Here is a 15,407-nt window from a genome sequence, read left to right as displayed (position 1 = left end):
CCTATGAACTACCACGAAATGTAGCCAAACAGAACGGAATTCCCCAGTTTATTGCTCTATACACTTCTGAAATAGAGTATAGATTACATGTAAATTCTGGTCTGTTATTTTCTGTCTATGTCCCGAGACCGGAAACTATTGTCTAAAAGCCTGGGGTTATACAGGATTGTTACAAGATCCTGCAATAGTGCACCATGGAAAGATATCTCATTGGCTATCGGATTCAAATAAAAAAATAGTACACAGCTTTTTTTTGGAAGTATACTAAATTTACAAGGTAGGTATCTCAAAAAATGAAGGGCGAGCCAAATACACTCGGGTCGGAATTTTAAATGGAACGCTGCTTATATAGGGGCCTGGGAGTAAGATTTTTTTGAAATCCAAAAATAGGTACGTCCGTCCTCAAAATTTTTTTATTTGGAAATATTGAACTAGATCTACAATTAAGGGTTGTAAAAGTATTATTTATTACTGTCATCGCAACGGGTTGTACAAATCTAAGAATACGGGTAAGCGACATTCTATAAAGTTCAAGGCTCTCGTAAAATAGGCAAATCTTGTCCATCTAGAATGTTCTTGAAAATTGAAAAAAATGGTCAAGTATTATTAAAATATGTTGTTTCGCACGTGGGGCATAATTCAGATTTATGTCATATGAATTTGTCGGTAACTGAAAGAAGAAATTTGGTCAGTAAGATTACGTTAAGAATTTCCTTCGAAAACATTTTAGATGAAGTAAGAAATTCGGCATATAATAGAAAAGAAATAAGTCGGTTACATCTAATAACAAGACAAGATCTTCGAAATATTGAATAATGTTTCAATTTAACGTCATTTAGGGGTATACGCCATAAAAATAATACAAGCATTGATTTCTGGGCAAGAGAATCCGACGCAGTTTTATTCTATAAACCTCAAGGTGCAATAAACGAAGATTTTCAGAATTAAAAAAAAATGGTTTTATTTTAATTATCATGAACGAAAGTCAGAAAATACTTCTAGAAAAATTTGGGACAGACTGTATGTGTTTAGATAGTTCGCACTCTGTAAATCAGTATGCCTTTGAATTAACTACTCTATTAGTTTTAGACGAGTTGCATCAAGGTTTTTCATTTTCGTTTATGATATCAAATAAGACGAATGAAATATTCATGTCCATATTTTTCAAATGCATAAAAATTAATATCACTATTCCAAAAACAAGAACTTTCATGTCAGACATGGCCGAATCCTTTTATAATGCTTGGAAAGCAGAAATGGGACCTGTTGAGTTCAGGTTATTTTGTGCTTGGCACGTAGACCAAGCATGGAGAAAACACATAAAAAAAATTCCGGCCAGTTTTGAAATTAAAAAAGAGGTTTATTAGAAAATGATTATTTTAATGCAAGAAACAGACGAAAATACATTTTTAATAATGATTAAAAACTTTATACTTCAACTAAAATGCGACAATCAGTTAAGTAAATTTGTCAAATATTTTGAAACAAATTATGTCAAAAATGCTAAATGCTGGGCTTATTACTACCGAATGCATTCTGGGCTTAATACAAATATGCATTTTGAACAAATGCATAGGACTCCTAAGTATATATATTTGCGAGAAAAAAAAATAAAAGAATTGATACTTGTATTCTCTCTAATAAATTTTATCCGCGACAAAGTATTCGACCGATTCATCAGCATTAATATAGGAAAAGTTACCACAAAAATTACTATTTGCAGAAAAAGGCACAAGGAATCATTAAAAATTGCAGATAACGATATTTTTTATTTTGAAAAGGATAATAAATGGACGATAAAATCTACAAATAGTACGAACAGGTTTTATGATATAACTCCTCAAAACCTAAATTGCAACTGCCGTTTAGCATGCAATGATTGCAAAATTTGTATTCACAAATCTTTGTGCCCTGTATAGATTCAAGCATTAAATGGAATATTTGCAAATACGTCCATGCTCTCTCCAGATACATACATTCTAAAAACCGTCAAGAGCTTGCAATAAAAACAGCCGACAATTCTTTAGAAATTGTTTGTGATGTGTGAAAAGTTAATGGAATCTGAAATGTTGTTGGATAGCTTGAACGACTCTCAACATTCGCAACTAACTCCAATGTTTATTAATTCACAGAGTGAAGAGTGAATTCTTATAAGAAAATATAAACACCCCAGAAGAACTATCTTTAATTAAGAAAATTACCCAATCAATTAAACCTACTATAGAAGCACTTAGACAACAACCCCTGTTCCCCAAACAAACCAATGAACCTGCAAATAAAAATATTCCGCAACGGTTATATAAAACAAAAAAAGTACGAAACAAGAGCTCTGTCTCAGTATCAACATTGTGTAAACCTTCAGTCAGTGAAACTGATAAATTATCATTGGAATTGGTTATGAATCAATAAATGGTAGGCCAGTTTTGTGATTTGTCATTTATGAAACGTTGTACTTAAATATTAATTTAGTTCAAAGTGGATTACCCTTTTCATATTTTATTTTTTTATTTTTGTAATTAGTATTATTTTAATCTTCATTTTCAAGTTTTTTTGAGATACATGTGAGAAAAAAAGAACATATTATTTCGCTCAAAGACTATTATGAAAACATTCACATCACTAATATTAAAATAATACATTATTATGAACTAGCTATTTTATTTTTCCAATAGTCTAAATTAATTCGATCGTATGTAGTATATTATAGTATTATTTATTACTATTTTCTTCATATCCCGTCTCCTTTGAAAATGTTTGTTGTACCTGATTAGGTTACCAAAAATACACAATATTTTAACAGTAGGTTAGTATTCGTAAGGCTTTTCTAATTATGTAACCTGTTTTAAGAATTGTTATTTTTTGTTATTATTTTAATTCCTATTACATTTTCATTATTTTATGTATTATAATGTTAGACATATTATTAGGAGCAGTATTAGGTATTTTTGCTAAACAGGGTGTGCGAAGTAAACAAGGGAATCTTAAAAACCGCAGGAGACAAAAAAAAACGGAAAAAAGTTGCGTAATTGAATGTGTAACAATAATCCGTTCTGAAAATGTTTCAAATAGTTCTCTCTAGATTTTTACAGTGAAAAAACAAAAAAATGTGCGTTATAGAAAAACTTCTTTATTTTATGCAATATTATAGATATAGTTATTATAGATTTGCAATGTCGAAAACATGAGAGGTTAAATCAAGATTTTGTTTTAAGTTAAAGAAAAGACATATTTTAGGTAAACAAATTTGCATGAATAAAAAATACCTATACAGAGGACAACACGGCATGTGCACCTACAATACTTACGATTTTTTTTTTCAATATTAACAAAATCATTCCAAAATGCATTTTATTATATAACATTTTATTGATATCCGATGCATTTAAATATGGTAAAAAGTTATTTCTTTAGTATTTCTATCAGTAGAACATGGACATGTTGTCCAAAAATTCAATGTGTCGATCATAAGAAAAAAAGTTGACTACGACCCGACCGTGTGCAACCGAGTATGCGTAGAATTTTTTGAAACTAATTTTTAGAGCCAGTATCTCCTATTTTTGTTAAAGTAGGCACCTACCTATCAGATTGAATGAAATATTCATCATGAAATAAACATTACCTGTTTTCGGCCTGTAGGTATATCGATAACAAGACCGACTAAACATACATATATTCAAAACGCTTTATTGTCGCACATGAAATGCGCAACCTCCATCTCTTAAAATCAATCTCCAGCACTCCAATACATTTTTTTCGAATGCCCTGTATATTCCCTTTTCATTTACATATGCAACGTATTTTCTAAATAAAATAAATAGGTTGTTATGTTGACATGTAACACGTAAATACTGTATTATTAACCCTTTCTGTATTATATATTTGATACCTAATGTACTTTTTTAACTCTGCGTTGCTTATGAAATAATAATTTGTGAATACTGTATTATACCGAAACCTACATACAATAATAATTAATAAAATGCTTAATAAAAGCGGGCGGCTCGCTGGCTCGAAGACTCAACGGTTAAATGCTACAAAAATTTTCACTGTCTGTACCGGCTTGTGTGCGTTGCGCACTACAATACTGCGCAAAGGCCAGTCTAAGAATAACATTGTGGGGGTAGCCAATTGCTACAGGATTTGGCCCACCCAGCACAGGCAAGAGATCACTCCTCCTTCCAGTCTTCTTGGTGTTTATTCGATCTTCGATCCGCCAATAGCAATTAGCGACGCATGAGCACAGCGTGTTTGCTTGTTAGAAACAAAATAAAAATAAACAAATGTGTAGAATTATTTATGAAAGTTATTAAGCCGAAATTGATTATTTAGTATAAGTGTGAACTCGATATACTAGGTGGTTGTTTTCTTTGACAATTTACAGTTTCCTCTGCCTCTTGGACCCAATTTTATTAAAATTTCATACTGAAAATGTGCCTAGTTCAATTAAGCAAAACATTGAGGAAGTAGTCTCCTCTCATGTTTTAACAGTAAACTAACAAGAGATCCTTACTCAAATGCAATTGATAATGTGTAAAAGATAATGTGACATCACCATGACACTACAATATTAAACTATCAAATTACTTTTATCTAATCTTTGGCTTAATTGAATTATCCAAATTTTCTGTGAAGATTATCTCTTAATCCTTTTTAATCTTTCTATTATATATCATGTCTAAGCAGCAATGTACTGAGCCTGATCCAAATTTGTTTGCTACACCACCATACTGTAAGAAAACAGGAAAGTCTTTAGAAGAAAATGATGAGATTGGAGAAATGCTCCCAGATATTCCAAATGAAGTTTCAATTTCAAAGCTAGAAGTGTCTAATCCTGGGAAAGTTTTGAAATTGATTGAGACTCTTAATGATGGCTCGACTAAGAAGTTAGAGGCAAAGCTCAATAAATATGTAAGTTTATAATTAATACTATTTATTTTTTTTGCATTAATGTTCCAGTAGCCCATTCAATGTTAATTTCCTGCTCCATAATATTGTTATATTTACAGAGTTTGGTAATATTACAATATTGTCAATGAATTTTTAATATACCTAACCCAACATATAATTTGTTGTAACACTATATGTTATGAATTCTGATTTAAAAAAATAAATTTTAGATTTCTACTTTTCTTATTATATATACATATACATATGATATATACTAATATAGTTTTAACAGATATCTATATATCATCACAGTAATTTTTTTAACTTAACTTAAATTCTATTGGATAATGTAAAGTGAAATTGAATTTTTATAATTGCATTTAGCTATTGCAGTTAAACAAATCTGTCACCTATTATTTAATAGTCTGGTGGCCGACTCAGTGAAAACTGTGCATTGGGAGTGGAGGGGTGTGATTCTGGGGTTGGCGAAAAGGGACTCTTCAGGCCTATTTGCTGAGCTCTAGCTCTCCCACCCTTACTACTACTACTACTACTAATAATCTGGTATTTCTTTTAAAATTTCATCAAACATTATGATCATCATTTCAAAAATATAATTCCCACTTTGATTATTAGGAATTGAAGACTAGCACAATGAAATAAAGCACAAAAAAAGTGATTAATTCCTTTTTGTGGATAAATTTACTACTCTCCAAAGGGCAAGACTTTAAAATCTTAACTTCTTACCGATATGTATTATAATAAATGGATTACATTGATTTATGAACTTCAGATTTGAACTTGAAAATGAACACTCATTGTATAAACATAGGGGAGTGGCTGAACTTATTTACCTTTTAGGCCATATAAGATTTAATGTACTTTATTGTCAACAGCACTTTTTTGCTCTTGGAATTTTATCTTATAATTTAATATACTATCTCTTAATATTTTTATGGATGGTTCAAGTCATAATAATAAGTGGTAGTTTGTATCACAGTGCACAGTTTTTTAGCAGTAATCTTATCTGATATAGCATATGGTAATTAGCACCTTGATCTTCAGAAATTAATAGAAATACCAAAATCCATTGTTTTGAATATTGTACTGCCTACTTCAACAGTCAAACAATAGGATTCTATCAATTGGTAATTCTACAGGAAGAGATTTATTAATATCTAATTTTGCTTAATTTTTTTTTTAAATTCTGGTGGGTGTTTTTACAAGAAGGGATTTATTTGAACACATTGTCAGTAGTGTTTTCTTGGAGTGGAATCTTTTGTTGTTGTCCATTTGCAGCAACAAGAGTAGGTGTCAAACACATCTCTGGCCATGCAAATGGTTGTGACACCAAATCTTGTGCTGATTGTTTAAATTTGACAGCAGCAGAATGGAAGATTATGGAATTAAAAAAGAATCATGGGCTAAAATACTTCTGTGACAACTGCAATAATAATAATAATAATAAGCTTTCATTAGAAAGGCAACTAAATGAATTTAAGAATTTCAATAAAACATCAATTCATAAGTCAAGTTAACAATTTATCTCATTAAGTAAAAAAAGTTTGTGACCTTGAAAATTCTTTGAAGATGGCATTAAAATCGCAGTGTAGGAAACCCAATCCATGAGCTGCAAATGCAGCAATGGCTGAAAAAGATAAATGTTCTAGTACAGGACCAATAATTTCATCAAATTACAAACCAATCAGAAATAGTTCAGGAAGTAAAAAAAAACATCACAAAATCAGATAAATAGTGCATTTGTGTCATGAAAATGATAAAACTAAACAAAGAAAAACCAGTGATTTGGGAGCTATAGGATCTGCCAGGTCTATTGACTATGCTCCAATTTCCAAAAAAATAAAACAACCTTGGGAGCAAATACAAATATGGGGATTTCAGCAGTTGAAAGTCATAGATTTGTGTTTGTATCAGGACTCACACTTGAAACAACTGTAGACCAGCTGAAATTTCATCTGTTGAAAAGGAAAGTATACTTTTAACATGTTGAGAAACTTGAATTACAGTCAACTGAAATATCCCCATTTAAGATTCAGGTAACATTCTCGAACAAAATATTTGAGCCTGAGACTGTTAAAAGGCCTGGCTACAACAGGATGAGTGCAATATGTATATTGCAGGTTATATACTTGCTTCCTTTTTTACAAGAGACACAAAGCGCATGGAGGAACTGCTATCTTTGTGCAGGAAAATCTACAATTCATTGAAATTCCAAATCTTTGTAAACTTTCTGAGGAGCAGCACTGTGAAATTTCTGCTGTAAACATTCCCTTCTGGGAAATATTAAGAAGTTTTTTTTGATATTGTAACTCAATTGTTTTTAAGATTAGGTGATTAGTAAGTAATTAAAGATTAAACTGTCATTGGGCTTTACACCAACATTTACCAAAAAATCCAGAAAAAATAACACCATAAAAATATTTTGACAAATCTAAAAAATGGGTATACTACAGTGAGTAATTATTTTATTCAGTCTTAAAATATCGACGATCGAGATAACTCATGCTATTGTACTCCGCATATAAACCTTACAATACGTTTAAAATACCGTGAATATTATGCCGAGCTCATTATAAAAATGAACCTAGTTATAGTGTAAGAAAATAAATATGTTTTATTAAAATTTTATTGTTAAATTAAAATCAACAATAAAACTAAAACAATGGTGAGGCAGGAGATTTGTATAAATTGTGATAATATAGTGGAGAACGAACCAACATATATTTGCGATCTCTGTGCAGCGAAAATCCAAAAAAAAATGTGCAGCATTATCATCTTATAAAATAAAATGCATGCCATTACAAAAGAGGTTTTAGGAAGAGCGCCAGCCTAACTACCAACGCTTATATTGAAATCAAAAAAATGCTTTAGATTCAAACAACACCTTGCAATTATTACAACAAAAAATTTACATATTTGCAGTTGCAAATTGGCATTAAAAATATAAATAATACGAAAAATAGAAATGTTATTATTAAATCGGCCTAAAAAACGGAAATTGACGCTGACATACCAAAAAGAAAAAGCCTCGCATACAAGTAGTAGGAGATACAGGAGAGGGGACGATGGAAAGTATAGAAACAAAGATCAGACAACAAAATAACTGGATTCAAGAAGACGAACTTAAAGTGACCAATATAAAAAAACTTGAAGAGAAAGAACTACTCGACAATTTTTCTCGAGTGTAGTCCTGAAACATATTGGATACTGAAGAATTCTGAAGTTATATGTGTAGGGTGGAACCGCTGCGCCGTATATGAGGACATCCCTTTTCTCAGATGTTATAAATGCCAGGGTTTTAATCACAAAAGTAACACCTGTACTAATAAAATTATTTGTGGGGCTTTTGCAGATGAACACGAAACTAAAATTTGTAAGAGTTCATAAAAAGTGCTATAATTGTTTTTGCGAATCAAAAATATAATTTAAAATATAACGTTGAGCATACAGCTGTAGATACCAACTGTCCGTCAGCCAGAAAACTCTTTGAAACTGTTAAGAAAAAAAAAGATTACGGTTAATAATGGTTAATTTTGATCATGATAATATTCTGAACAATATGGAAAAAGATGACATAGTAATTGAGACCGTGGACCATGATACATTACAATACAATATAAATGTAAAAAATAATATTTTTAACTTAATACACCTTAACATTAGAAGTGCTAAGAAAAATTTTGACAGTGTAATTCTTTTATTAGAAAATTTCAATTTGGAATTTACTGATATTATAGTACTAAGCGAATGTTTTCAATTATTGTCTACTGACAATTTTAACATAAAGGGATATGTAACGTTTTACAATGAGTGCAATAAAAATGACGGTATTATTGTTCTTATAAAATCAGAATTAGAACCCACCTTTTCAACAACAATACTTTCAAATTCACAGACAACTTTAACTAGAATTTTATGCCAGGTTTGGGATATTCATTTTGGTATAACTGCAGTATATAAACCACCTCCAATTTTAAAGGAGATTTTTATTCAGGACTTAAGAGGGCTTTCTAGGTACAATTAACAACTATCAAATAAAAATATTTACTGATTATATAGACTTATGGGATGCATCGGATGTTGATGTTAGTATCCTACTTAAGTATTCTACTATCATATCTCAAATGTGCTATTTATCTTATATTAACACAGTTACCAGACCAGCTACTAACACCAATATAAATCACATATTTTTAAAATGTAGAAATAATTGTAGCTTGGAACTAAATCCATTTTTTTTGGACAGCTGTGTCACAGATCATTTTCCGGTACTGTTAAATATTAGCTTAAAATGCAGCTACAGAAATAACGCACACAACATAATACTGAAATATTATAAATAAAAAATCTACTAATTATCAAAAACTAAACAAACTATTAGCAGACCAAGACTGGACAATGATTAAAAGCATTAATGACCCTGAAGCAGCAATGACAACTTTCTCGGAAGTTTTCACTAAATATACAGGGTGTTACTTAAAGGTATGTCATAATTTAAAAGGGACATTCCTGGACCGGTTTTAAGTTAAAAAGTTCATATAAACATGGGTCCTAAAATGCTTAGTTTTTAAGATACAGGGTGTTAAAGTTTTATTTTTTTTTCGTTTTTAATAAATTTTTCCATTACGGTTTAAAATATTGAACTGAATTTTGGCACAGGATATTATGGCATAAAAACACATTTTTTAGATGTTCACTTACTTTTTTTTAGCAACCAGTGGCGTAGTTTTGATGAATTTTTAATACAATTTTACAAAAAAAAATACTACGCCATTGACTTACGAAAAAAATTAAGATTTTATCTTAATTATAAATCAGTTATAAACAAAAAATTCCTCCATGACTTTTTCCGTAAATCTTACCGTTTGGGCGTAATCGTTAATTAAAAAAACGTCTTTTATGCATAAAATGCATCTTTAAAAATTATGGAAATAAATCAAGTTAGCTTTGCTCCTTGCCAGAAATTGTTTTTTGTTGTTTTAAACATTATGACACTTGCGTTAGTGATTATTCTTGACAGGTTGTTTTTAGTACCCTTTGGATCTTAAAACGATCTTAAAAAGTGAATTGTACTAGTTAAAAAATGGTAGATTATTCTAATTTGGAAATGACGCAAATGTATTTCCTTTATGGACTTGCCAATGGTAATGCTATGGAGGTTCGGCGTTTGTATCAAGAAAGATATCCTAATCGCGCTGTCCCAGATAGAAGAATATTTATAAACATTCATCGTCGTCTGGCTGAATCTGGGAGTTTTAAGGCTAATTCTGCCGAGGGAAGGCTCCGTACAGTTAGGACACCGGCAGTTGATGAGGTTGTCCTACATGCAGTCGAAGAGGATCCGACCACAAGTACACGAAAAATTGGTATGGTATTGAACATCTGCTACAAGACGGTATGGGAAATTTTAAGGGATTCTTTGTTATATCCTTTTCACATACAAAGGGTTCAGGCATTGCTTCTTAGAGATTATGAACCGCGTATGCAATGTTGTAGATGGTATCTCCAAAAAGTAACACAAAATCCTCAATTTGGTGCGAACATCTTGTTTACGGACGAAGCTAATTCTCCAGAAATGCAATAATCAATTACCATAACAATCATTACTGGGCTCAAGAAAACCATCATGCGATTACAGAGACACATTTTCAGGAACAATTTTCAATAAACGTTTGGATCGGTATCGTATCCGATCATTTAATTGGGCCATCTTTTTTACCAGGACGCCTTAACGGACAGAATTATTGTAATTTTCTCCAAAATGATTTGCCTTTGCTTCTCGAATATGTTCCTCCCCAGTTACGGCAACAACTTTGGTTTATGCATGATGGTGCTCCAGCCCACTTTAGCATATTGTCTCGTGAGCATTTAAATAGAGTCTACCGAAATAAATGGATAGGCCGTGGAGGACCACAGTTTTGGCCACCTAGATCACCTGACTTAAATAGCCTAGATTTTTTTTTGTGGGGACACCTAAAAACATTGGTTTATCAGACACCAATTGTGACATTAGAAGAACTAAGAAATAGAATTTTTGACGGATGTGAAACTATACGAAACACGCCTGGAATTTTCGAAAGAGTTCGTGATTCTATGAGAAGAAGAGCAGAAGCCTGCATAGAGGCAAGAAGTGGTCATTTCCAACATTTGTTGTAAATTATGTATGTATTGTATTGTATTTAATTGTTGTTGCTTTTTGTTCACCAGTTTGTAAAAAAGCTTAAAAAATAAGCTTGAAAATAAATATTTGAAAAATGTACCTAATGAAAACTGAAAATAAAATCAAACTTAACACAACCAAAAATAATCATTAATGTCAGTGTCATAATGTTTACAACAACAAAAAAACAGTTGCTGGCAACGAGCAAAGCTAACTTGATTTATTTCCATAATTTTTAAAGATGCATTTTATGCATAAAGGACGTTTTTTTAATTAACGATTACACCCAAAGGGTAAGATTTACAGCAAAAGTCATGGAGGAATTTTTTGTTTATAATTGATTGATAAATGAGATAAAATCATAATTTTTTTCGTAAGTCAATGGCGTAGTATTTTTTTTGTAAAATTGTATTAAAAATTCATCATAGCTACGCCACTGGTTGCTAAAAAAAAGTAGGTGAACATCTAAAAAATGTGTTTTGGCATAATATCCTGTGCCAAAATTCAGTTCAATATTTTAAACCGTATTTGAAAAATTTATTAAAAACGAAAAAAAAATAAAACTTTAACACCCTGTATCTTAAAAACCAAATCATTTCAGGACCCATGTTTATATGAACTTTTTGACTTAAAATCGGTCCAGGAATTTCCCTTTTAAATTATGACATACCTTTAAGTAACACCCTGTATAAGCTGTTCAGAAAATAATAATATGTTCAAGAGCACAAAAAAATTAAAAATTAGATAACAAATGGTATTAGCTCTTTAATTAGATATAGGGACAAATTTAAAAGAAAACTGGTTAATAACTACAATATAGAACTTGAGAATGAGTTTAAGAGATATAGAAACCAATTAACTAAAATAATAGAAAAACAAAAAAAAACTTTTATAAAACCGAAACTAACAAAGCAAAAAATGAAATTATAAAAGATGCTAATAATGCAAAAACTTTGGATAAGTGTCATATTAAAGTTGATGAAAATTTCGGAAAAGCTTTTGAAAATGACTTTCAAATGGTCTATGTTTTTATCTTCGGTTACTAAAAATGAACTAATCAAACATATTTAAAATCTCAAAAACAGAAGTTGTCCAGGTGTTGATGGTATATCTGCTACATTAATTAAAAAAAAAACTCATGCTAAAGAAGTTTTTGAACCTCTACTACAGATAATAAACAAAAGTTATGAAACAAGGAAATACCATCTAGTTTTAAAATATCAGTTGTTATCCCTATTTACAAACCAGGACCTAAAAATGTTATAGGCAATTATCATCTAATTAGCCAAATTACATGTTTTCCTAAAATTTTCGAGAAAAGTTTAAAAGATCGATTATTAGACTTCCTAAATAGGTATAATATTATATCAGATAAACAATATGGGCTTTTACAGATCGTAGTACTACAGATGCTTCACGCGAACTTCTGAGATGACTAGCCATTTGAGCAATAACAGAAAATGTCTGAGTGTTTTTATTGATCTGGCTAAGGACTTTGATATGGTACCACAAACTAAGCTCTTTCGAGTTCTAGAGCAGTATGGAATAAGGGGAAGCGCAATGACACTAATGAAAAATTATTTACAAAATAGACGACAATTTGTTAAGGTCAATAATATATTAATCCGATATTGATTCATCATTCTGCAATCATCATTCTGCAAGTTCATCGACTTTATCAACAAGGTCTCAACTTCCACCCCCAACTGCCTCTAGGAAACAACAGCTGATAATTGGCAGTGCTTAAGAACTAAAGACTGTTTCTTGTCGGCAGGGGAAAGGAGGCAGTGGTTGTATCTTGGTCGATGCAACCCTGATACCACTGAGCAGCAGATCCTCGAATATATGGAAAAGCAGCTGTTAGTCTCGGATGTCAAATGTATAACGCTTGACAAAAATGAGGATGTTGCATCTATCAAGATTGGCGTGAAAGAATCTGTTCTGAAAGATTTACTGGACTGGAACTGCAGTGAAGAAATTTCGTCCACGTTTTAACAATGATTTAAGTACAGGAAATTTTCTGCACGCGCCAGCAGATCTTCAACGGAAGTAACCAATGACATTCAGATTTTGTGCCAAAATGTTAGAGGCCTCAAGACAAAACTTAAGGACCTTTTCTGTGCAGTTCAAGCGGATTCATATTCTGTCATAGTTTTAACGGAAACCTGGCTCAACCCTGAAATAGAGAACTCTGAACTTCTGGATTCTAGGTATACTATCTACAGAACTGATCGTGATGCTACAAACAGTGCAAAAAATCATATCGGCGGCATCGCCATCGCAGTAAAAAACTCCCTCAAGTCACACAGATTAAATATTGGGAGCTCTACTGTTGAGGAAGTATGGACATTGGTGATAATCGATAAATCATCATACTGCATAGGATGTGTCTATATTACTCCATCAATGGACCTCTCAGTTTACGAAACCCATCTACAAACAGTGTCAGCTGCCTGTGAGATGTTTGGTAATGTAATAATGGTGTTGGGTGACTATAAAATTTTTCACCTTGTTTGGTCTAAGTGTGACAGCATCCCAGGTTTTTTGCCCTCTAATGTAAAATATTCTAAGGACATCTTGATGTGTGATTCTTTTGCTGCCCTAGGTTTAACACAATATAATGGTGTAGTAAATCACATGAAAAATGTCCTGGATCTCTGCTTTGCAAACTTAAATCTTGATTCTGTAATAGAGAGGGTAGGGTTGCTTAACCCTGACTTATATCATCCACCTCTAGAAATTTCCTTTTATAGCAATGACCATGTAGACCTAAACCCTATAGACTGTCTTTATTTCGACTTTAAGAATGCTGATTTTGTACGAATGAATAACTATTTTTTTAAGTTATAACTGGCTGGCAATTATGGAGGAAAATATAGAAAATACAGTTCAACAGTGTTCTGTTCTCATCCTTTGCTATTTTTGTAACTATAAGAAATTATAAACCTTCTAACAAGTTTCCCCAGTGGTTCTCTAGTGAACTAAAAAAATTAATATTCCAAAAAAAATTTGCTCATAAAAAGTACAAACCAACCAAAAGTGATGGGGACGACTACTAGTTTAGCACTTTGAGAAGGGAATGTCATTCTTTATCTGTCCAGTGATACCAAAACTTCATAAGTAATGCTGAAAATTCACTAACCAATGATCCCAAAAAGTTCTGGAACTTTATTCGCTCTAAAGACCGCTACTTACTATTCGTTACTTCGTTTCGTTAATCCGATTCGTCGGTTCAGTTCGTCAATTCGCGTTTCGACCACCCGACGCAGTACATCCTACTCATAGGGCGTTAATTTAATCGCTCCGATGATGCATGGAAATTCGTCCATTGTGCGAAGTGCGATCAAAAAACTTCAATGTCAGATTGCAGAATAAAAATATACTGGCCAAGTTTACTGCGGATATTTTATCTAAAACAAACATTTTGTGTTTTTTCTTTGTCGTTAGTAAAAATGAATTGTGAAGAAGAAGACCTGCTTCTTCTCGCTGCAGCTCAAGCTTATTATGTGGTTATTTCGAATTCAAATAAAAAGAGAAAAAAAAGAAGATGGTGGACCCAGTCATTATATAAAAGCAGATCTCGGTAAGTATACATCTTTATAATAATATAAAACGCATTGCAACTAACGTTAAAGGAAATTTGTATGAACTGATTTAAGTATTTGCCATTTGTAGGTACACCTGTACTACCATAATCGTGGATATGCTTAAGGAACCGCCTGGCAAATTTCATAACTTTTGCAGGATCAGTTATGAAGACTTTGAGTTGCTTTTGAATAATATTGGTCTCCAAATACAGAAAATGGACACGCAATTCAGGTTCAGATCCATACCAGCAAAAGAATGACTAGCTGTTACGTTTAGATATTTGGCATCTGGCGACTCATATCAAAGATTAAGTTTCCTCTTCAAAATTTCTCCCCAAATAATATCGGTGATAGTGCCAGAAGTATGCCAAGCACTTGTTATTGCACTATCAGAGCATTTAAAGGTATATATATTAAATATTTTATTATAAAAACATTTAAATGGACACCATGAAAATAATCGAAAAAGTTTTAAAGAAAAATAAAATATATTAATAATTGTAAGTAACAAAACAAAAACAAACAAAAAAATAATATGAACCAGGTTTACTCAGTTTTCTCTCAATTACCAGAATCAGCAAACAGTAAATCATCACAAAAATCCTGTGAGCTAGATTGCAATGTAAGAGAGAATTGCTGCTGTGAAGCTTCATTTACAACGGAAAGTGGCTGCTAGTAGAAAGTAATGTAGCGACTGTTTGACTGTTCATAAAAACTGGATGTCGCCTGTGATTGTGCACATGGAGAGCCAG

General features: G+C 31.8%; 1 protein-coding gene across 3 annotated transcripts in view; it reads left to right on the top strand.

Moving 5' to 3' along the window:
* Positions 1–4,235: 4,235 nt before the first annotated feature.
* The window catches only part of LOC126746303 (cGMP-dependent 3',5'-cyclic phosphodiesterase-like), a 106,432-nt gene continuing 95,260 nt past the window's right edge, over positions 4,236–15,407 (top strand). For 2 of the 3 annotated variants that reach the window (XM_050454477.1, XM_050454479.1), the window contains exon 1: positions 4,389–4,908. In XM_050454477.1, the coding sequence (XP_050310434.1) occupies positions 4,672–4,908 (237 nt within the window). In that variant the 5' untranslated portion in view covers positions 4,389–4,671. Of the gene's footprint in view, positions 4,355–4,388; positions 4,909–15,407 lie in introns of those variants that run through there. The other variant, XM_050454478.1, reaches the window with a different exon arrangement.

This window comes from Anthonomus grandis, chromosome 17 (genome assembly GCF_022605725.1).
Source record: "Anthonomus grandis grandis chromosome 17, icAntGran1.3, whole genome shotgun sequence".
NCBI lineage: Eukaryota > Metazoa > Arthropoda > Insecta > Coleoptera > Curculionidae > Anthonomus > Anthonomus grandis.
This window is presented reverse-complemented; position numbering and strand designations above follow the sequence as displayed.